The sequence below is a fragment of the Gymnogyps californianus genome, chromosome 15 (assembly GCF_018139145.2).
Source record: "Gymnogyps californianus isolate 813 chromosome 15, ASM1813914v2, whole genome shotgun sequence".
In the NCBI taxonomy this organism is placed as follows: domain Eukaryota; kingdom Metazoa; phylum Chordata; class Aves; order Accipitriformes; family Cathartidae; genus Gymnogyps; species Gymnogyps californianus.
Genome location: NC_059485.1, coordinates 1706543 through 1730308, shown reverse-complemented (window position 1 = coordinate 1730308; position 23766 = coordinate 1706543). Strand labels below are relative to the sequence as shown.

Below are 23766 nucleotides of genomic sequence, written 5' to 3'. Positions count from 1 at the left end.
TTTCTCCCTTTCCACGTTGTAGAGAAGCAGAGAAGAGGGCTTCTGAGAAAAAGCCTACTGGTACGCTCTCTCCGCCTTCAGGAAGTCCCAGTGTGCCTTCCCAGAATGCTACCATTCGTATAGGGCATCTGCCATACTCAATGGTCTTTGGCGTCCTTCTGCAGTGTCTGAAGCAAGTACGTCCGCTCTTAATGACAGTTGTCATCTTCATGTGAAATATGTCAAACCAGCTGGCTAGAGGATTCTATCCCAGAGTGTCTAAATAACATCTGAAAAGCAATATGTAAATCCTCCTTCTTGGGCAGAATCTGTGTGCAATTGTGCAGCTTTACAACCACCAGTGGGAGCACCAGTTCAGCTCTTCAGAAACTAAGCAAAGCTTTCATTTCACTCTGCTTCAGAGCCGACAAGGGCAAAAAATGTGTTTGTTAAACAAAGATCAAATAAGTCATCCTGTTTCTGAAAGGGCATTTGAAACTAAAAGAAACCCTCCTACTGCAAGTTTTTGAAGTATTTTGAGAATTGATAAATGTTTCAGTCACTAATAAACTGTAAATATAAATTGTTCATTAGTGTTGTATTGGACATAGTTATGTGCTGAGGGGTTGTCTTGCTCTCAAAGTTAATTTGTGCTAGTGCTTAGGAGAATTGAATTCTGGCTCTGTCTTTTTGAGCTCAGTCAGATCTGGATACAAGTTGTTTTCCAGTTTGCGGTGCCAATATTGCACCTAGAGCTGGGCGACAGACAGGAAGTAACTTGTGACAGCTAAATGCCGCTTCTTTTTCTGTAGCTACCATGACAAGACATACATCTGTCTAGGAAATGGCATGTCGTCTGAAATTTGATTGGTCTTACTTTCAAACCGAACTGAAATCATACAAAAATTTTCCACCTTAACTTTTTCTTTCTTTCTAGGAGACAGACTGGAAGGTGTTGAAGTTGGTCCTCAACAAATTACCTGAATCCCTCCGCTATAAAGTGCTATTTTTAACCTCTCCTTGTAACATAGACCTCCTGGCCTCTGCACTGAGCTACATGGTAATGCCATGCACCCTACTGATGTATAATCACCAGATCGTTAGTTTGCTTGAGAGTTGGTTGGGGTTTTTTTTTGAGGTTGGTCGTGTTTTTTTTTTTTCCCCTTCAGTTTAATATTTTGAAGGTTAGCATGCTGGTTGCCCATCCTCACTCACCTTCCCTTTTTGTGAGGGTTGTTTTAGGTACAGAATTAGGTAATAATGAGTGTTCTTTCTCTACGTATGTATGTATACATGTGAAAAGGGAGCTATGGGCAGTGCCCGTCTACTGCCTTTTGGAGAGCATTTTTAGTTTGAGGTGTTCTAACTTAACTGTGTGATGTATCAGCTCACAGACAAAAAGACTACGGACAGGCTCCATGGTACCCCAGAAGGCTTTTCTCGCACTGATTTGCATCTGGCTGTAGTCCCAGTACTGACGGCATTAATATCTTATCATAATTATCTGGACAAAGCTAAACAGGTATGGGGAAAGTAAGAGGGTGTAGAGGGGACGGGGCCTGAGCCTGTATAGTAGAGCGTTTTCTCATACTAGCTGATTAGGAGACTTAAATGCAAGGTAACACTGCCCTTTTCCGTTATAAAAAGCTGCATCTGCTGTGTTTGGGGTGGGGTCAGGGGTGAAAAAATACTTCGTTAACTTTGTGCAGCAGTAACTGCCCGCTCAGTTGGATTCACTGTTCTCTGTCCCTACCCGTCCCCCCTCACAGGTTGCTGAGTGACTTTACCCTCTGCTGGAAGACCCTGATAAACAGAGAAATTCTGTTTAATCAGACACTTAAATATTAGTTTCTAAAATGTCTACTTGATTAAAGTACCATCTTAAGATTTTTGGCCTAGAATACATGCAGCATTATTTAGGGTTCTGTGTTAACGCATTTTGGATAAGAATTCATGTGCGTCATACAGGCCTTGCAGCAGTGATACCTTGCAAGCCATTCTGAAATGCTACCTGAAGTCAGGAGATGGTACCTCAGAGGTTTTCTCTTTCCCTGTATTATGACTTTTTTTTTCTTTTTTACTCTTCTAGCGTGAAATAGTATATTGCCTGGAACACGGTCTTATTTATCGCTGTGCAAACCAGTGCGTTGTGGCACTCTCTGTCTGTAGTGTCGAGATGCCTGACATCATCATAAAGGCACTTCCTGTCTTAATAGTCAAATTAACCCACATTTCCGCTACAGCCAATATGGCAATCCCTCTCTTAGAATTTCTTTCAAGTAAGTTGTAATGTTCTTCTACTTTTGATCTTCGATAGTTATAAATGTGTTGTTTGCACTGAATATGGGTATTTTGATTGTGTTAGTCATATGGAATGCATTGTAAGGGTTTCTTGGGTTTTGGTGGTGCCCTTGCACCATCCTCAAGATATAAATGTTTGATCATCTCTTGTTTGTTACTGTTTTTCTGTTTAAAGCACTTGCACACACTGAAGAAAGAGACACGCTTTGTATATTGCAGCCATACAGTGATGGGAAATACGAAGCTGCTTTCTCCACCTTGCTGCTTATGACTTAAATAGCATGAAATTATACCATGATGTAAACTTCCATGTCAGCTAATGATTTAGAAGAAACAAAACAATTCAAATTAAACTGAATTGTGATACAGAATAGTTTTGTGTTCAGACCTCACCTGTGTTGGTTTTCTTCTTGAATTGTTCTAGCTCTGGCAAGGCTGCCTCACCTCTACAGGAACTTTGCAGCAGAGCAGTATGCCAGTGTGTTCGCCATCTCCCTACCATACACAAACCCTTCCAAGTAAGTTCATAGCAAATGTGCTTCTTCCTCATCTGTAAAATTAAGAGAATGAGACATGCTTTTTTTTGTAGTACTTGGGTCAAGGTTCTTTGTAGGATATTGCTCATTCTGGTATCTCCAGGCCTTTTCTGAAGAAGGGACATACCTTGGACAAGATATCTGTTTTTCTTGAACAGAACTTTTGAGGTTTTTTTCTTTATACTTAGAGTAGGTGAAGGAACAGTTCTGTTTCTTAGATTGAAAAGTCCTTCTGTTCAGTTTTGGAATGTCATCAGAATGCAGCGTTAAACTCTATGGAGATCTTTCTGCTGTTTTAGGTTTAACCAGTACATCGTTTGCCTGGCCCATCACGTGATAGCTATGTGGTTCATTCGGTGTCGCCTTCCCTTCCGAAAGGACTTTGTCCCCTATATTACAAAGGTAATGGACACTACTGAATCAAACAGTACATAATAGAAATGATGACTTAAAAACTGGTTTGATAAGTTTAAAGGTTCCGTTTGAAGGTAGAAAAATTCTACTTTTCTTGTCAACATCTTTTTCAAAACTGACTGTGAGTTCTTGTGCGTTGGCCCATGATTGCAGTCTTTCAGCTGCATGTCCTAGCCATTCAAACTGTTAGCTGTTTGTCTTAATTGGCAGGGTTTGCGCTCGAACGTCCTCCTTTCTTTTGATGACACGCCTGAGAAGGACAGTTTCAGGGCTCGCAGTACAAGCCTGAATGAGAGGCCAAAAAGGTAAATTATTTTTGACTCCAGCACGGTCTTGTGTTCCCTGTTCTAGTGCTCACACCCTTCCCTGTGTTTTTCTGAAGGAGGCTGGGTCTAGTTATCCAAAATCTGACAGTGCATTTAAGCAAGCAAAGTAAACCTCTTTAGGTCAGGGGATTGGTAAAAGACAAACTTAGGTTGGTAAGAAGCTGGAATCAAACCAAGCTGACAGTCTGATAGTACATATGAGGGCATCACTGGCTGTTCTGTAAGCCTTTGCAGTAAGGTGTGGGGCTTTTTGTTGTTAATTTTTGAAAATCAGTCGTTCTTTCAGATTGATGTGTGTCAGTACAATGCTACCAGAAGTAATAGAGAGGGGTAATACCAGAAGTAATAAATACCACGTTCGTATTGATAGTGTTAACTCCTTTTGATAATTGATCTGTAACAGCTATTTAAATGATTGCCAGATAAATTGTTGTGATTAGCAACCTGTATAAATTGAGAGAGCCAATGCTGTGTTTTTCCATAGTGTTATCTGTCAAGTCAGTGTACTGGGTGGCAGACAGATGCCTTCTGTGTATCTGGATGTCCTGATCCTTTTTTTTTTTGAATCTTGAAGCCATTATGTCAGTTTTAAGCAAAGCCTAATGTCTTTAGAAGTCAGAACGTGTCTTGCCAGTAGTCTTTCAAAGTAACATTTGCCGGGATAGGAGAATATTCTTTGGAAGGCATTCAGGGTTTCTCTAACGTCCTTTTACCTGCGGGGCTTACCTAAATTGGTTCACTTAACTTGCTTCAGTGTTAATGTGCAGTAAGCATACAGTGGCATTTGAACCCTGGGGAAAGTGCCTCTACTTTAACTGCAAGGCTCAATGAGTATCTTGCAATGAAGAAACACCATCCCTGCCCTAATGCTATAGCTGTGAACCTTGTTTTGTGTTTCATCTCTCCCATCTCCTCCTCTTTCATTCAGAAACTTGGAAGAGAAGCCTTTTGACACTCGTCTCTCAAATTAGAATTTCAACTAATCTTTTTTCCAAAAACCTGTTAAATTCTACCAGGTTGGAATACTACTGTATCTGAAGGCTTTTGCTAACGCTGCTGGATCACTTCACAGAAATCTCTGCTAAGGAGTGTGGGCAGCAACGCGAAACAGAATGGCAGGATGCCACTGCCTCTGAGTCTGTCTGAGCTTGGATTCTGGCCAAGTGAGAGAGGAAATAGCTTCGAGCAGATAATCTGTTTCCTTGCTTGAGAAGCTTGTGTGCTTGGTTTTCACTCCTTAAGCCCAAAGAATAAGCTTTTCTGTGCCCTAGCTGAGGTGCTGGGTGTTCCAAGAGATCAAGATCCCAACAGTTCCCAGGGTTGCTGAATGGCATGATGTTGGTGTAGGTGATTATCTCAGAGTATGAGCCTGTGCTCTCTGCAGTCACATCTCCAGTAGTGGCCAAAAGTGATCTGTCAGAGGTTGTTGGGAGAAGGACAAATAAATTCTGATCCCTCCAGGTGGCTATCTGAAATGTAATAATTCACTGAAAGGAGGATAGCAAATAAATCATGTTTAGAAAGAGTCGGAAGGGTTAAATTAGTATCTGCATTTTATATATGGGGGTGTGAACTGCTGGACCAACTGTTTATGTCCAAATTAGTACTGAGCCAGGCATGCGTCTCCGCTGTGACTAATTAAAGTGCCTCTTAGATGTTAATTGCTGTCATCTCCCACACGTGGTTAGCATCTGACAGTGTAAAGGCTTATCTTCTGTTCTGTTCCAGTTGAAAGTCAAGTGGGTTACCTCGAGCCACCTGAAATAAGATAGCTTGTTTGACAGAAAAGCATCACGCAGTCAGCAACAGCCAAGGGATGTTTGTCTTCTTGCCCTTCCGTCGGTGCAGTGTGAGACGGATCAGTCTCGTATAGATGGGCTGAGTCTCCCCCGGTGTCTCGAGCTGAGCTAAGGGGCACCTTTGGCCCTGGGTGTTTTTGTGATTCAGGGTAGAAGCTCAGATATGGGCCAGGCCTAACAGAGGCAGAGATGGCTGACACATTCCTGTGTCTCTTAGAAAAATGTGCTGCTACCTGGTATTGGTAAAGCGTTTTAGGATCTGGTCTCTGTGGAAGTAGTCAGGTTTTTTAGCCGTGCTGAAGTGGTGAGTTGGGGCACCACAAGAGGTGGTTGAACTGCACAAAATTTCTCAGACGTGAGAAATTTGTGCCAAATTAGCCTTCAGGTGCTCTTGCCTTTTTTTAACAGCGCAGTATTCCAACTATCATTTCAATCAGTTTTTTGTTTTAACTTGTACTAATTTCATTTGTTTTGTAGCACGTTTAAAATCTTGTTTTCAAAATGTGGTTTGTCTTTTTAATGCTTTCAGCTCTGCTTGTTTGTACGTTTTAATTTTTGTTTTCCTTTTTTGGCATTTGTTTTATTTTACATCACCCTCCGGGATCCCCCAATATTGACCCTGTGACCTGTGACCTTTCAACCTACATCCCTACAATGATTTCCTCCCTTCCTGTGACCTCTTTTGGGGCTTGGTGCTTCTCCACCTAGTAGTTTAAGACTAGCCAAAAATGCAAAGCAAGGCTTGAATAACTCTCCTCCAGTGAAAGAGCTGAAAGAATCCTCTGCAGTTGATGCCTTCCGATCCCGCAGCATCAGTGTGTCTGAACATGTGGTCCGCAGGTAGAGGCACTTTAAATGGGGAGAATCCAAGAGCAACTCAGCGCTTGGAAATTTTACTGCAAGGGTGGGTGGAAGCAGGGTGGATTTGCATGTGGGATGCTTGCATGACTTTGTTACGCAATAAAAAACTGGCCTTAGCCACACTCAGAGGTTTTGGGAAAGTATCATGGATATCCCGTGGCTTCCCAATGCCGGCTGTTGGGTTGTCACATCACACCCTATCTTGCGTATGGTTACTTTGCCCTATTCTCTGATGCTTTAGCAACGAAAATTTCTATTTTCAAAGTCAAGATGGTGAAGGAGGGGAAAAAACAAAAACCACCAAAAAAAAAAAAGGAAAAAGGTTGCATTCTGTGCAAGTGAGAGTCCTGGTTAAAACTCACTAAAACTTCAGGCTTCTAAGCAGTGACTTGCCCCAGGAGAGGCTTTTGATACTCTGCAAACTTATGTACAGGCCCTCCTCCCAAACTACGAGGAATAGTTCTGGCCTCAGTTTAGGATTTGTTCTTTGAGGCAAAGGGAGCTGACGGAAGTATTCAGGTCTAAAGTATGATGCTGTGAAAACCTTAATTTGTCTTTCCATAGAGCAGTGAACTGTATGCTCAGCCCATATGAAGCTATTGCTTTCATGACTAAAGAAAACGAGTTTTGATTGCAGACATTGATTTGCTCACGTGAAAGATGAAACAATTTATGCGAGTTTTTAAAACGTATTTCTGGATCAATTCCCTTGAGTCTTAAACTGCTGTCTGTAACATGTTGGTTTAAAATCTGAACCTGAAGATTTGTGCCTTAATCTGTGAGGATTGCTGTCGGTGGAACTTTATTTTCTGTGGTTTTATTTTTGACTATAACTATATGGTATTTGAGGGAAAGATACTGAAGTGACTGAATTGTGAATACAATTCTGGCACTTCATTCTCTGATATCCCCATTAATCTATTAGGTGATTTTCTTCTCTTGCATTTATGTGTAAATGGTAGCAACTAAAAGTTCAGATAATTACCCTTAATGATGCCAAAGAAGTTGCCACATCATAAAAAATGTGGCCATACCTCAGCTTAGTTTGTATTACAATGGCATAAAGAGTTGTCTTTATAAAATATTGCAATCCAGCCTGTTACTGCAATTGTTTTAAATTGCATTGCTAACTTGGCTGATTGGAAGGCAGAGTTTCTCTCTATTCTTGTGCCAATTTCCTGTTCAGAGTGCAATTTTTTTCTATTTCAAGTTAAATTAGGTTTTACATAGCTATTGAATTTGGAAGAAAAAGATCAATATATGAAAGGGATGCAACAGAGAAAAAAGCAAACCACAGGATTATACAGTTAAGTCTAGAGTGCCCTGATTTATGGCTCATGGGCAACGTGTTGCCTGGGAAACTGTGCAGGTCACGGGATGCTTGCCCTCACTATAGATTAGCGAACTCAAAGCATGGTGCTGCCACTCACTATTTGCTTGGTGCACTTGCCCATGGGCCACCCAACATCAGAGAGCCCTGGCCTGACCTAGTCAGTTGACGGACATTTAAATGTTTCTCAGCCTCTCAAGATAAAATACACTTTCTGCAATGACAATCTAGAAAGCACAACATGAGGCTGATCCAAAAATGTTTTTATTACGTCCTGGGTTTAATGTCTGGCCACCTCTCTGATCTGGCACATGCATGTATCGCAGGTTGTTCTGCATCACACTGTCTTTCGGGTGACAGGGACAAGCATTTTGCAATGTGATCTGTCAGCTGGAAACATTCTCTTCTAGTCGGATACAAACATCCATCACTAGTTCAAGCCTGGGCTCTGCAGATGAAAATTCAATGGCTCAGGCTGATGACAACTTAAAAAATCTCCACCTGGAACTCACTGAGACCTGCCTGGATATGATGGCTCGATACGTCTTTTCAAACTTCACTGCGGTGCCTAAGAGGTAGGGGTCAGTCAGTGACCATGGGAGGGATGTTTTTGTTTGAGGTTCGTGTTTCACTTTATTAGTGGAAAATTACCGTGACACATTTGAGATTCTGGCAGGCGCAGGCTCTGAAGCCATTCCTCGCAGATAAAATCTGGCTTGGCTAAATATGAGGTTAGATGAGAGAAGTCTATTGGAGCCAACCAGCCTTTGCCTCAGCCTTGAACCGTCCAGAAGGAGATGCCTTGAAGGCATGCTGTCTGTGAGCAGTGCTTTGCTCCATGTCCTTGCTGGATAATCACGGTCTTCACTACAGAACTGAGTGTCGTGCCAGCTGGCTTCAAATGGAGGGCATTTACTTTTCTTGCTAGCCCTTCCTGGAAGGAGACACATGGCTCAGACAAGGCTCGTTTCCTTCTGCTCTGTGATGTGTGTCCAGGATTGAAGTAGACTGCTCTGTAATGTGTGTCCAGTAGTACTACTATCAATTGATATTAAATTCAGCTCATCCCTTATCCTGATGGATAATGTGTATGTTGATGACCGGGGGTATGTTAAAAATGCTGTATAAAGAAGGACAGCAGGCAGTACCTGTACACAGTTATATGAAATAAGCCTCCTGTGTAGGCTCTGTGCTCTGCAGTCTGAGTTGTGCTCATCACAAATGTGTTTCTAGGTCTCCTGTGGGTGAGTTTCTGTTGGCTGGAGGAAGGACAAAGACGTGGCTGGTTGGTAACAAGCTGGTGACCATCACTACAAGCGTTGGAACAGGGACAAGGTCCCTGCTTGGCCTAGACTCTGGAGAGCTCCAAAGCAGCACAGAATCAAGGTAACTTTTGCTCCCATTTCTAGAAATTTCCGCCTAACAAAGTCACTTAAGCCGCTGTTACAGTGCATCTTTTTAGGTTTTCCTCTTACCAGAAGAGGAATGTCTTATTTCTCCAGCATGACTGATTCCTCTCTCAATATCATCAATATCTTCTTTTTCCACAGTGCAGACCCTGTTTTGCAAGTGAGACAAACTAAAGAAGCTCCAGCAAAACTAGAATCTCAAGCTGGGCAGCAGGTTTGCAGAAGCTCTCGCAACAGAGTCCGATCCATGTCTGGTAAATTCCTATCCTGGAGTCTTACTGCCGTTTCTGGGTCCGTGTCACAGGCTTAAGTGTCCAAGTGCCTACTGAAGAGACCTGTGTCTAAACTAATTTGAGAATCTGGACCTGTTTGGTATTTAGTGGCGGGCAGGTCGCAGTAGCTGTTGGCCTCAGGAGTGGTGGTGCTCCTCCTACTCGCCTCTCCTTGCAGGAAAGCTTTGGTGATGGTGAAGTGGTGAGCACTTGCAGTGAGAATCACCTATGTTTATCTAACCTCATGGTTTATAAGAAACACACGAAGGGAAAGTTCTCTTAGGTTCCCAATATTGTGCGCACAACTGCTAGAGGAGCTTAAAAGACTCGTTACTTCTGAGATATTTTTAGTGCTAACTAAGCATGGCTCTCCCTTCTATTTTGTGTCTGTCTTGCTAGGTGGTCATGCCTTACGTGTCGGTGCCTTAGACAGCTCAGCCTCCCATTTTCCCAGTGGCTCGGCTTCCCAAGGGACACAGGGTCCTCCGGCTCCTGCATCTCGATCAGAGAAGACTAATCCTGCTCCACAAACACCTCTGCAGAAAGAAAAAGCAAACTTAGCTGCGTATGTCCCACTGCTGACACAGGGATGGGCAGAAATCCTAGTGCGCAGACCCACAGGTATCTTTACCTGAGTGTGGAGTGACCTCTTTTGACTTGCTAAGAAACTGGAGCCTAGATGAAGAAGAAAAATCCCTATTTAGTTGCAAATAGATCTCGTTATTGCTTACTGCCTCTTGAAACTAATGCATCTGATACTTGATTCTTTGAAATCACTCTTTAGTGTTTTAAATCTACAAGAGACCTGTGAAAAGATTGAAGCAAGGACTTAACAGTACTTAACATACAAATTTACAGAAATAGAGCCAGATAATATCAACCCTACTTTGCATTTCCCATTTTTACACTGCTCTGTGGTCTTTCTTCAAAATCTGTCTGTGCTGTGTTTTAGCTTCCCATGCTAGATTCGAGATGAATGAGGCTTATGGCTAGAGCAGCTGCATAGTTGTGTCTGCTGTTAGGGAAGGAGTAATGACACGTTCAAGGTCAAAATTCTTGAATACTGGTATGTTACACAACATAAACAGGGAATTGTCTATTTCAGCTGAAAGTTGCTTCATGAGAAAATAACCGAGCTGGTATGATTAATTAAAATACCTGAGTGTTTTGGATGCCTTTTGGGAATCTGCTGTGGTGATGAGTTACCAAGGATGGTTTTTGAAGAGCTTGGGGTGAAGTACAGAGCACTGGGAGCTACTCACTGAAAATAGAAAATTAATCAAGTGATTCTGCCAAATGTCAGGAGAACTGAGAACTTTGTCCGTTTTGACTTTCACTTGCAAAATCCAAAACAATTTGTGCTCTTTTCGATGTGAGTTGTAAACTTTCTGGAGTTGGGAGTACTTAATACTCTTCCCTAATTTTCTCTTACCAGGTAACACAAGCTGGCTAATGAGCCTGGAGAACCCGCTCAGTCCATTTTCTTCAGATATTAACAATATGCCCCTGCAAGAGCTCTCTAATGCACTCATGGCTGCAGAGCGTTTTAAAGAACACCGAGAAACGCTCTGTATAAATCCCTCTCTGTCCCCTCCTCCAGCTTGGCCACCGGGACAGCCAAACCATCGCTTCTCCAGCGTTCCAACACAGGTGAGAGATGTCAAGCCGGGAGCGTGTCCAGCATAGCTGTCACTAGCCTGTTTAAAGTCTGAAGTTACTGCAGGTCTTCTAGAACAGTAAAGTTAGTAGCGTGAGGAATGACATAGCAATGAGAAGGGGAATCAATTCTTGCCCCTAGAAGTTTTCAGTGAACAATTCCCTTCCTCCTTGCTTCTGATGTTCCATCGGAAAAGTACCTCTCTTTCTTGAAGAGAAGAAAGAGAGGAGTAATGGAGCTTCTTTGGAGGAGTAATGTGTTCCATGCTGTTTCCCAAATGAAAATGAACAAAGTTGTGGATCTTTTCCCTCTTCCACTTGTTTGGAGCTGATCTGGGCATCCCACACGTGGATGGATCTTCCCATGCAGCGTTTCCATTTCCATTTGTCTTCAGTATGGGAGTTTGTGTTGGGCACTGAGAGCGCTAGGTTCCTGCGAGAATGGCCTATTACAAACCTTGCCAGCCAGGGTCAGTTAGTTGCCGCTGTCTTTTACAGCATGAGAGAGCAGAATGCAAATCCTGTTGGCTGCAGATTTATTCACCTCTTAAAAGGACTGTTTAGCCTTCAGACTGGTGCAGTTGAATCACTTGAGTTTCTTTTGATGGCTTTATTTTAACATAACGGCCAGGGTTTTTCACTATATTTACTGTGGTGCTAGTTCACTTCTGAAAGAGCTGTTAATGTTGGGAGGTTAGTGTTAACCAACAGCTGAAATTTTTAAAGCTTTATTGTAATCCCTGCTCAGAGCTCTTATCAACAACATCTAACACTGAGGCTCTCGGCACTGCTAGCACTATCAAAACTGAGCAGTGGTAACAGCAGACAAGGCTTTTCTGGGGAGGTGGCATCAATGGTATGGATTGTTTGGAAATCCGGTAGAAGTGCTAGTTTTCGGGTTTGTTTTAAACAGGGCCGGATATGATTTTAGGATTTCAGAATGTGTAAACACAAAATTAGAGTCAAAATCAAATTATCACCTTTAAAAAAAAAAAGTTAAATTCTTGTCCGTGAACACTTTTATTGACTCCTATGAATTTGTGGTATATAGGTGCTAACTGATAGTTGAAAGAAGCACCCACCTGAATGTCACTCCTGTGACAGTCTGAGAAAATAATTTTGGCCACATTCTTGTTAACACAACTTCTGCAGTAGACTTGCCGGAGCTGGCTGACGAATGAATGTTTTGAGTAAGTTTTGCTGTCAGACTGTCATAGGCATGTTGTTCTTCCTCTTTAGAGGTTAAAACTATGTGAACCTTTATCCATATTTCTACTCTTCAGACTCTTCTGTGGGTTTAAAAATGATCTTTTGCCAAAAGTGTGTAGCTCAGGAAAAGCTCAGACTGGTTTCCTGCATGTGCTAGGATATCACTAAGGAATTTTCTGTTTCTAAAGCTCACAAAGATGCATTCTTCAAAGAGGGCAGTTCGAGTCTGCATTGTTTGAATGTGTTTATGCCTCCTTATTCATGTTGAGACCTTGTACCCTTAAAGTATCCCTTTGGCATCTAGTGAGCTTATCCCAGCTTGTTCTTTCCTTTGTTTTAATTTATTTATTTATTTATTTTAAAATAGGCTCTTGGTTACATTTTAAACTCTGTGCTTTTTAATTTTTTTTTTTTTTTCATATAGTCTCTCCTTCCTTTTGATGTAGCTGCTCACTTGATTTCCCTTTGCAGTGGCTTCTTTCTCTTCCATGTACCAGTCCAGTTGTCAAGGGAAGTTGCACAGGAGCATATCCTGGGCAGGTATATTTATATATCTTTAAGGAAAAAAAAAAAAAAAAAAAGTATTGCCATAGAAGAACACCTCTGATTCATAGAAAATGTATCCGTCATACTTCATTTTCCCCTTCCATGTCTCCTGTCTGTACCCAGTCTCATTACTCTCAACAAATGGGATCTTGACTAGCATGAAGAAGTCCAAGCCAGATCCAACATTTGCAAGTGCAGACAATTTCTTAAAGCAACTTTTGTTTTAGCTGGGGTGGATTGTGAGTCATGAGGCACAGTGTTAAATGACCTGTCAAAATGTCTGAGTGGCTTGATTAATTGAATTATTTGTTTTCAGCTTCATTTTACAATTGGCTTTGTCTTCTGCTAAATGTAAAAGCTCCCACTTTTGAGAATAGCATAGTATGCTACAGGACAAGTTACCCTGGAATGAAGTCCCATGCTACTCAGCCCGCAGGAATCTGTCAGAATTGGACACAGAAAAGATAAAAGGAGCTGATATATATTATATATATATATATATGTATAAAGTTTGATATTACAACAGATGCTGGTTAAAAGTTTTTTAAATAAAAAAAGAAGAAATACATTTCAGGGGAAAACCTGCTAAATTCTAGCTTTTTGGAGGCTCTATAGTAGTGTAAAATCTTTCTCCACTTCAGTAAAATTGACTTCGTAATTAAATGAAGCAGAGATCAAATTGCATACCTTATGAGCACAACACCTGCATTGCTTTGATAATCTGCAATGCTTTGTGGTTTTAATTAGAGGGTTGAAATGTCTTTCTGCCTTCTTTCCCTCACTGGAAAATTCTCTGTAGAGCAGCAGGGTATTCTTAACTGCTGGTTGTTGTTGACGTAGGCCTCTTAAAGCAACACAAAGATGCTGCAGTAGAATATTTTTCTGTACTTCTCCTCTCTGCTCATATTATTTTCTTCCCACCTAAAGAATAATTAATGAGTGGTCGCATTATTTAAAAACACCAGCACTCTTGGCAGTAGCGTAAGAGCTAGGGAAGCTTGGCAACGCTGGATATGTGCAGGTGTGTTCTGGCTTGGACAGCTAACCAGATCAGCACGTTGTTTTGGGTTTTTTTGTTTTGGTTTGGTTTTTTTTTTAGAAGGTATGTGTGTGCAATGCTAACTCTTAATTGCTTCTTTGAAATAACTTTGGTCCTGCGAGCTGAAATCAATCCAGGAAAAGCTGCTTTAGTGATTTTTTTTCTTTTTCTTTTTTTTTTTTATTTTGCTGATTTTCTTTATTTTTTGTGTGTGCTAATTTTTTTTTTTTTTTAATTTTACTTTGGAAAACAAATCTTGGCCTTTCAGATTGGTCTTCCAGTCCCTTGTGTGCGTAATGGGAAGCCTCCTGTTCTCCAGCCTTTTCCTCAGGACAAAAAAGCAAGGCCAAGAGGAGCCTTTGGTCAGACTCATCCCTGTGGTCAGGGTCACTGCCTGGAGTAGAGACAACGTTAAATGCTGCGATTACCTCCTCCACCGTAGGCAGGGCTTCCAAGGAGCTTTCTTGTCAGTGTGGTTTCATTAACCATTTGTCTGATCAGACGCCACATGCAGGTTTCCCAGTATTGCTGCAGTGCATGTATTACTCTTGCTCTCTTGTCCTTTCATATGTCTAGGGCTGAATTGTTTTGCTTCTACTGAGACATACTAGGAAAACTGCCAAACTGCAAGTAAATGGCTCCTAGTAAAATTTCTTATCTCCTTCTAGGCCACTACAAGGCACAGGAGCATTGCATTTCAATACAAGAAAAACTTACTTTTTTGCACACTTGCATAGAACTGATGTCTTCATTGCCTGGATAATGATGAACTTTTAATGCTAGTCTTGTACTTCCTTACATCTCTGTAGTTCCTGTCTGTCCTGATAACCGAGCATTGATGTACAAGGTCCCATTTCCTCATTCTGTCCCCTGCTTGTTCATCAGTAACAATTGGAAACAACTGCACTTATTTTGACCAAAGCAGACGCAGCCCTTTGCTGTGAGGGTAAGGTGATCAGTTATTCTATACAAAAGGGGAACCAGGAGCAAGTCTGACATGACAAGAAATCAAAGAACCAGAGCACTCATTCAATATGGCCTTCCATTGAAATCCCGTAGGGAAAAGGCTGGTACTTCAGAGGAGAGGATGGGGGCCTGCCGGTCTGTGCCTCTCTGCAGACTTCAGTTCTTCTGCCTTGTGTCTCGATAGAATCGGCGGTGGTGCTGGAGGAAGGGAGCCCGTCGGAAATGGAGCTAAAGGAAACCGAGTCCCCAGCTGAGTCTCCAGAGAGCGAAGACATTGAGACTTCATGTTCTGAACAAGTCCTGAGCGAGGAAAGGTTTGGTAAACCCCAGGAGTCTTATAGCAGGGTAAGAAGAAACAAGTTAACCAGTTCTGTCCTGTATGACAGCCCCGTCTTTAGACACACGGGAGAATTGTCTGTGCTCGGATAAGTCCCTCTTGGCACCCTCTGAAAGAACTCACTAACGATACCAAAATGCACATGCAGTCGTGATTGAGAGTTTGGATGGCTTGTGAGGGACTGCATGCAGAGCAGCAGCAGTTACATGCCTGTTTTATGCAGGGTCCTTGATCTGCATTGCTTTGTATTTGGCACCTTTCTGCTCATCTCTCACTGGAAGTGTCGGGGTGCCTGGAGCGTTACTGTTGTCAGCTTTTATTTTGCGTATCAGGAAAACTGTTCATCTTTGTTTCTCCCACTTTAAGTCCTCCTCAACCTCCAGCCAAGAAGAAAAATCTCTGAAGTCGGAAGACCTGGTGGAGGGTGGAATTCCCATCGGGAGAGTCCTGCCGTCAGAGGACGGCCGAACACTGGAGGAGCTTTCCTTCCAGCCATCCCAGCCGCTCAGCAAGTCGAGTTCTTCCCCCGAGCTACAGACACTGCAGGAAGTCCTCAAAGATGCAAATGGCAGAGAAGTAACAAGGAGGCTGAGCACAGAAGTGAAATCAAAATCCCAGTCTGGGAACCTGGAAGGGGAAGGGCTGGGCAGTTGGCCTGGCAAGGGGGAGGATGCCAGAGTGACTGGGTCAGGCGGGTTGGATGGCACCGGTCCTGTCACCTCGCCTCGCTCCCCCTCTGGGCACCGGCCCCGAGGATACACCATCTCTGACTCAGCCCCATCAAGGAGGGGGAAAAGGATCGAGAGAGATGCCTTCAAGAGCAGAACAGCAGCCTCCAATGCTGAGAAAGTACCCGGCATAAACCCCAGGTGGGTGGAGGGGCTTATCTGAAGCTAGAAATGGTGAGCTCAGAATGGCTGCGGCCATGGCTGGATTTGTTTGAAGTGGTCTGCTGGTTTTGTGGGATCGACAAAACAGTACCTGATTAAAAAGAAAGATTAATTACCTGTTTTTTCAGGAGCTAATACAGACATGTTGAACCCACGACCACCAAATTAACTTTGTAATTTAGGAAACAGGTCTCTTAAATGGTGAAAGAAATAGATAAATAGTTTCCTCATGTTCTTAATGTATCCCAGTTTAGGGTCCAAATGCACATGGGGCTTGAGTGCAGTCACCTAGAGTTAATTTGGCTGTGAACAGGATGAATTAGTCTCCCTGTTCAAGAAATATAATGTGCAAAATACTAAGAAGAAGGAAAAAAGGGGTTATAATAGTTGCTTTTTGGACTTTAGATATTGGTAGTTGCCCAAAATTGCATTATGAGACAATCTTCATCTTATTGAGGGCAGGTGAAATGCAAGTGTCTGTAAAATCATTTATCTGCTAGCCTAGAAATACCCCCCATAGCTGTGAGGCAGGAGTGCATTCCTGCTCCTCCGTTCTGTGTAAAGATTGCCTTTTGAACGGGGAATTTGTGCAGCTGCGCTGTTTGACATAACCACTGGTTTTTATGACAGGGGTCTATTACAAACTGCAGGTAGTCCAGGCACGTGAAGTGTCTCTAGAAGATGAGTAATACTCTGTTAGCATTTTAATTGCTCCTCTTTTTTCTTCTGTACATAACGTTCTTACATACAACAGATCAAAATTTACTTAGCTTTAATGGTAACAGGACTTTTTTCCCCCTCTCTCCCTTAGCTTTGTGTTTTTACAGTTGTACCACTCCCCATTCTTTGGCGATGAAAACAACAAGCCCCTTTTGTTGCCAAATGAGGTAGGCAAGGATTTTTTAAAATTCTTGTAGTTAATTTTTCTAACCTCATTACTTTTTTTGAACATAAATGATAGTAATGAATGTCCAGCTCAGATGGTGCGATTTAAAGGTGTTTCCTACCAACAGTGCTACAGATGGCAGATTTTCTGTACCCCAGTCCTGGTGGCTCCCGCTCTATGGCTCTGGATTGAATTTGAGATATTGGGAGGTTTTGCTGGTGCTGTTTCAGAATCCCAGCCAGAAGGCAGGATGATTTGTGGAGTTTTGGTTTTTTGCTGGTAGGAGGAGTGCAGGATGAAAACTGAGCATTAGGTGATACTAGCATTAGGTGATACCAGACAAACCTGTCAGCCCTCTGTATAATTGGGAGTGGCCAAGAAGCTTTCTGTGGTCATACGAGAAATTAGTCATAAGCTTCCTGGAGAAGCAGTGCTGGAATGGGGTTCTTGTGAACTGAGCACCACAGACCTCCTGCTGATAGTTTGTTTCCCCTCACTTTAGGTTCGGGTGGTCAGGCAGTAGGGAGCCGAGGTGAGATGAGGTGATGCCTTGTGCTAAAAATGTTCTTCAGGGCAAGAGACATGATAATTTTTCATGCCTGGAGCTTAAATGAAGATACGATGTAATTTGTCATGGCAAGTGCATGTAACTCATGCAGTTCGCCAGATTAATCTCATCGGAAGTATGAAACCAAGAAAGTGTGGTGACAGATGCCATATAGCACTGCTCTGTACCTTGGACTGATGATGCACTGTGCCCTTGCAGAACAGAGTAGGGCAGCATTCATCGTGGAAGACAGTAGTGAAGGTCAGGAATCTGTGCTTGCTTTGTGCTGGCATTGTGCTGAAGGGGTTTTAGGGAGGGCAGTGGGTGTGTGGAGGTAAGTTTTTAAAGTTGTGACCCTGTTTTGATTGTAGACGTTTGAAAGATCGGTGCAGCTCCTGGATCAAATTCCTTCTTACGACACACACAAGATTGCAGTGCTCTACGTTGGAGAAGGCCAGGTGAGTTGTGTGCAGATACATTAATCCTTTAATGGTTACATCTCAACAGAAGGCCAGGCACTACTACTCCAGCTGTGAGATTTGTCCTGCTCCTGCAGTAGCCTTGCTTTTCCTTAGTTTCTTGCACTAAAAATCAGTGCCTGTGTGAAGCCCTTCTAGGAAGGTAATAACCTAATCACTCATGCTGATTGAGTGCTCTTAGCATTCAGTGTGGGACTCCCATGTTCTTATTTCCTAGAGCAACAACGAAATCGCAATTCTGTCAAATGAACACGGATCCTATCGCTATACAGAGTTCCTGACTGGGTTAGGGAAGCTCATTGAGCTCAAAGACTGTCAGCCAGATAAAATTTACCTTGGTGGCCTGGACGTGTGTGGGGAGGATGGACAGTTTACCTACTGTTGGCACGATGACATTATGCAAGGTAAGGTGGCTCCAGAAGTTGGAAGTGGAAGGATGGTCTCTTCTCATCTTAAGACTGACCTGCCTTCTACAAACTGTTTCCTTTTCAGGGATGTAGTAAAGATCACCTGGGGCTCTCTTCTCCTCCCATTCTCTCTCTGGTATCTATGCAAGCCATGTGTGAAAGTTTGGGAGAGGTGCATACCTGCCTTATTTAAGAAAAAAAAAAAAAAAATCACACCACTTACTTTTAAAATAGTCTGCTCTATTAAAGGTTGACATGGTTTGGTGTAGAGGTTTGCAGAACAAGCTGTTTGTTCTTGAGCTACTATGAAGGCTGTTAATTGAGGGTAGTGTGTACATGTCAAAACTCTGCTAATCGTTTCTCTGAAGAACAGTATTGAAAGCAGGAGGGTTGTCATTACTGTGGTCATTGCTAATCAAACTGTAGCGTTACCCAGCTCCTGCAGCATCAAGCAGTGCAGATATCATCCAGGATCCAACAAGCTATGATGAACTTCCCAGGTTTTTTTGTACAGCTCTGTGCATCCCAGTCTTACTTGGGTTCAGTGGAGCAGCTGCAGGTTGCTCGCTGTGGCCCTGGTGCTCTGCAGAGCTCAATTAGGAGAAGTCCTGGTTTAAGCTATTTAACTCTTCCTCCTCAAACCAGATTCTACTCACCATGCTGCTGTGGTCATGGAAGAAATACCCAGAAGCACTTCTGCAGTCCCCTGTTCATTTCCTATGAATGGATAGCTGCCTCAGCTTGATGAGAGCGCTTCTTCCAGCATACATCAGGCATATGCTGAAGGCCAGGCCCTTAATTCACGTTGCTGAGCCTGGTGCTAGAGAAGACTGTGCAGGGCAGTACCTAAAAACTAGCCAGAGCAGAGCTTTCAGAGGCTGCCTTTTTGCTGGCCGCTGCGCCCCGTGCTCCAGGTACCATTGGAGCAATCCAGTGGGACTGGATTCAGCTGTTGGAAATGGGGACAAACCTATCGAGGGAGCACAACTTACATTTTTTTGTTCTTGTGGTGCTGGTGCTACTTTGTCTTCCAGACGAGTGCTGTGTGTTGACCATTGCTGCTTGCAGCACTGCTTTCCCAGGCCAGCCTAAGGATTTTTCTGTTTCCTCTTCAGCCATTTTCCACATTGCTACTCTGATGCCCACAAAGGATTTGGATAAATATCGCTGTGACAAGAAAAGGCACCTTGGGAATGATTTTGTTTCTATCGTTTACAATGATTCTGGAGAAGACTTTAAACTGGGAACAATAAAGGTACAAGATTTTACTTGCAGGTGTGTTATAAAACAGGCATGTGGCTGTTTGTAAAACCTTAATCTGATGTGTGTTATCTTAGCAAATAGTGTTGAGATCATGAATGGAGGTTATTTGCCTTGGTGGGTTCACATGTGTTAGTTTATGGCATTCACAAGAATGACGATGGCTGCCAGTACAATGTATATGACTCTTTTATTATTTTCTCATTAGGGTCAGTTCAATTTTGTGCACGTTATCATCACACCACTTGACTATGACTGTAACCTGGTGACACTGCAGTGTCGGAAAGGTAGGAATCCCTCCAGCCTTTGTTCTCAGTCTTTCCTGTATTGGCAGCGCAATAACTGCCTTCACTTTGCAGTGGTTTTGTGTTTCAAAAGTAAAAACTTCCAGGAGAAACTCTCTGAAACCAATTTGCTGCCCAGTTATGTCTGGATATGTCCTGTTCACATATCTTCCCCAAGATATGAGGTATCTTCCTATTGTACCGCTCATACCGTCTTCAGGCTTAAGACAAAGTACCAGCAGAGTAGAGCCGGTCCCTCCAACAATTGCCTGGGAATACTGGAGGAGATATGAGGTGGAGGTCCCTGTGGCTTTGGGCTCTGCTGTGCTTCCCAGCACTGCAGGACCTGATACTTGGAAGCTGATCGTGGCTCCATGCGAGTTCAGCAGCGCTGGTGCAGTGATCTGCAGGGGCGTTTGCTTTCCTTTCACCAAAGGGGCACTTCTGGGGTGTTTTTCACTCACACTTTGGTTCGTGTGATAAAGAGCCCAGCAGGCTCTCCTCAAACCCTTACGGAGCAGCCAGAATTTGAGAGTCAGTTGTGTTAAGTTGCAGTGCAAGTCCTGTTACAGTTGGAGCTGTAGAGCTCAATGGGAACTTCTGAGATTCTGTGATGCAATTCCTCAGGTTTATATTACTTACCTATTTCGTTACTGACAACCTTTGGCTTGTTCTTAACTGTCTTACAAGAATTTTTTTCTTCTCCTTTAAAATGAAGACATGGAGGGTCTCGTAGACACGAGTGTCGCTAAGATCATCTCCGATAAGAACCTGCCATTTGTAGCCCGTCAGATGGCCTTGCATGCTAACGTGAGTACCCCTGAGCTCCCTGAGACCTTCTGTCTTTCAGCTGGTGTCTTGGTCCATCACCAGCTTCCAAGGAAATGAGTAGGGCTTGCTAAAGCAGCTAAGTTTTCTTCTTCAGTTATTGCTGTCAACCTTTAAGTCAGAGTTAGCACGTGAACAATTATAACTTAGAGCTGTATTTCAGTTGCTGTCAAACTGTACTGAAACGTTCTATTAATTTATTGTCATGGTTCTGTTAATGTGCCTCCTCTCTTTCCCTGCTTCTCCCCACTCTTCCCAAATTAGATGGCTTCCCAGGTTCATCACAGTCGATCAAACCCTACTGACACCTACCCATCCAAATGGATTGCAAGGCTACGTCATATCAAGAGGCTAAGGCACCGGGTAAGTAAAGCTGTCTGTTCTAAGTGTTTAGAACTGGGCTCTACCTTAGAGTCTTATTACAAATAAGGCACATAAAATCAGCCATCAAAACTTGCTGAATAAGGAGGAATATGTGTATGAAGGTTAGAATCCAGCTCTTGTGGGAATGACAAGTGTAGCGATGTAGGTCTGGACTTGCGAGCTTCCAAACAGCTTCCCTGGCGGGAAGGGGTTTTTGGGAACCCTGGTATCTGGACACAGAGCTGCACCCACTCGGCACCGTGCTAGGGATGGTAGGACAAGCTGTCCGGAGTAACCTGTCCTGCCCTGCCCAAATGGAGAGTGAAAAGAGTTTCAGAGAGAATGGAGCTCATCTCTTCTCGTTTGACTTTCAGCTACGTGAAGAAACCCAGTACCAGACTCCTGGCCTTCCCCTGCAGATGCATCCATCTGCTCCGACAAAGCCCCCTCCCCAGATCCCTCAGGACCCTCCACCCACCTACGAGACTGGACAGAGGAAGCGGCTCATCTCCTCAGTGGATGACTTCACAGAGTTCGTGTAGATCCCAGCGGGTCGGTGTGTCTGTTCTGGGACAGACGAGGCAGCGAAAGTGTTTTACCTGCGTGCTGGCTCCGTGCGGCTGCGTGGACATCGAGGAGTAGGGTTTGGCAGGCGCAGTGTGGCTGCGCTGCTTGCATGTGGACTCGACATTGAACTGTACCGGGAGGCTTGAACGTTCACTGTCTCGGCCTGCCACTGTTGTCTTGATGAGGACACTGTACCCCCAGCAGATGCTCCAAGAGAGGACCAACTCTGCGTGTTTGGTTTTTGTTTGGTTTGAGCTATTTTCAAGGCTTCCATCTCTGATGGGAACTTTCTTGCAGAACCTTTCTTTGGACTCCTTCCACACCCGCGTCTGGTGGAAGCAGACAAAGTGTGATATTCTGCAGTTCATCACGTAGTTGGAAGGTGTAGGAATTGTGGGAATTTTGATGACTTTGATATGAAGTACTGAAAATCCAGTCACTATTTCTAAGCACCCTGGAATCCAAGCTCCTCTCCAGGCCCTGGTGCCTCTCAGCACTTGAACTCTTCAGCCTCTCAGACTTGTTCTGCTGCCAGCCCTGGTAAGAGTTAATTTGGGTTCTCAAGTGACCTGCCAAACATGCTGCTTAAATTCCCAAGGATTTGTCTCCATTTTGAGAGATTCACAGCAAACCCTCCCTCATTCAGCAGAAATGATTTTGCTACCAGAAGTAACACAAAACAGGGAGGCAGGTGCCACTCGCCAGAGCAGCAGAATGGCAGAGAGCTGGCCCACGAATTACTTGTGATGAACACTCTGACCCGCCGGACCGACTGCAAGGATTTCGCCAGCGGCCAGCCCTGGCTTCTAGGTTCAGCTGCAGGATTTCCACTGGTTGCAGCGATGCTGGGGGTAACTCTTGTCCTTCTCTGTGCACCCGGCGAATCTCGTTTTGAAAGACTGTTGACATGTCGTGGGGCATCATCTCTGAATGAGTTTTGCCTGTTGCACTAAGGCATCGTGACAGTCTCTCCTCCTGGGACCTCGGCTGTTGAAGCGGTTAACAAGCGGTCCTTTCAGTGCACGCCTGTACAGGTGGAATGGGATTACGTAGCCCATCTTGTGGTAAGATGGTCATCAGACACTACACTACCAAACTGGGAGAAACCATGTAAGCTGGACTATACTGTGAGTACTTTATCTCCTGCTTTGTCAATACATGGGAAGCGTGGCTTTTTGGTAACGGATAACAGCGACGCCCTTGCAATGGAGATGAAGACCAGTGCAATCTGCACACCGAACTGTGAAGTGACAGGCGAGGGGACGAAAGTGACGCTACTAGCTTGTGCAGGGCTGTTTGGGAACTCTAAGTGTATGTTGTGTTTTGAGTGTTTATAAGTCGTAAAGGAAATAAAATATTCGTATGGTCAGTGGGTTCTTGCTGGCCTGGGAAGATTCAAACCGTGTTTCGTAATAATGTAAATTCCTTCCTCCTTTCCCCTTTCAGTTTTCCGATCCGTATCGCTCGTATTTCAGTAACCACCAGCCACGCCTCCACGTGCTGGACACGGTGCGACAGATACCTGGCTGTGTTCCACTCCCTGTACTGGGGACGTTCCCTCCGGTTCGGCTTCAGGTAACCTCTGCAGCCAGGGGGGGTTCTTCTGTCGGCATTTCCCACCGCAGGCAAGCCAGAGCAGCTCGCTCGCCCCGGCGGGTGTTTGTGCAGTGCCAGCCTGGGGCCGAGCGAGCCCTTGTGCCATACTCTGCCTTCCTTCAGTCTCCTTTACGTTGACCGCAGACCCTTCACTGACAAACTGATGTCATTAATTACAGCCCGGAGCTGTAATTTAAGAAAGTGATTTAAGAAAGTGTTTTGTATTGTGCAGGAGCCCTTAATTAAAATTCCGGTCACAGACAATGAGAATGGAAGCGGGGTGGGGAGGAATGGCTCTGGGCTGGCGCTGCTTTGCCCCTGTGCCTTTGCTGAGCTCTCGCTGGTAGCAGGGAGTGGGCTGGAGTGAGCACAACAAAAGCACCGGAGCCAGCTCGTAGCAGTCATCTTTTATTTGACCTTGTCATTTTTTAAGAAACATCCCCACAGTTACAAAATACAATATTTTTGTTTGCAGTGAAATGCTGACCAGACAGTAACAGTTGGCATATTGGTCACAATCGTCTGTTCTTTTTTTAAAAAAAAGCACTTATATAAAAGTCCCTCCCTCTCCCTTTTAAACTAATGGATAGGGTTTTTTATTTAAGCAGCTTGATAGTGTTGCATCTTTGTGAGACTTAAGACAATAAATAAGAAACCATCTCTTGGTGACTACAAACAC

At 43.7% G+C, this 23766-nt stretch overlaps 1 protein-coding gene across 1 annotated transcript in view; it reads left to right on the top strand.

Moving 5' to 3' along the window:
* TSC2 (TSC complex subunit 2) overlaps window positions 1-22885 on the top strand; it is a 33898-nt gene extending 11013 nt beyond the window's left edge. Inside the window, 24 exon segments of the mRNA XM_050905725.1 lie at window positions 23-176; window positions 917-1039; window positions 1367-1501; window positions 2069-2258; window positions 2705-2798; window positions 3116-3218; window positions 3441-3535; window positions 6067-6195; window positions 7957-8121; window positions 8780-8932; window positions 9097-9209; window positions 9627-9848; window positions 10663-10791; window positions 10794-10877; window positions 14828-14988; window positions 15347-15849; window positions 16682-16757; window positions 17675-17761; window positions 18000-18186; window positions 19305-19444; window positions 19658-19736; window positions 20452-20543; window positions 20826-20924; window positions 21299-22885. Of these exon segments, the coding sequence (XP_050761682.1) occupies window positions 23-176; window positions 917-1039; window positions 1367-1501; window positions 2069-2258; window positions 2705-2798; window positions 3116-3218; window positions 3441-3535; window positions 6067-6195; window positions 7957-8121; window positions 8780-8932; window positions 9097-9209; window positions 9627-9848; window positions 10663-10791; window positions 10794-10877; window positions 14828-14988; window positions 15347-15849; window positions 16682-16757; window positions 17675-17761; window positions 18000-18186; window positions 19305-19444; window positions 19658-19736; window positions 20452-20543; window positions 20826-20924; window positions 21299-21466 (3481 nt within the window). The 3' untranslated portion in view covers window positions 21467-22885.
* The last annotated feature ends 881 nt before the right edge of the window (window positions 22886-23766 follow it).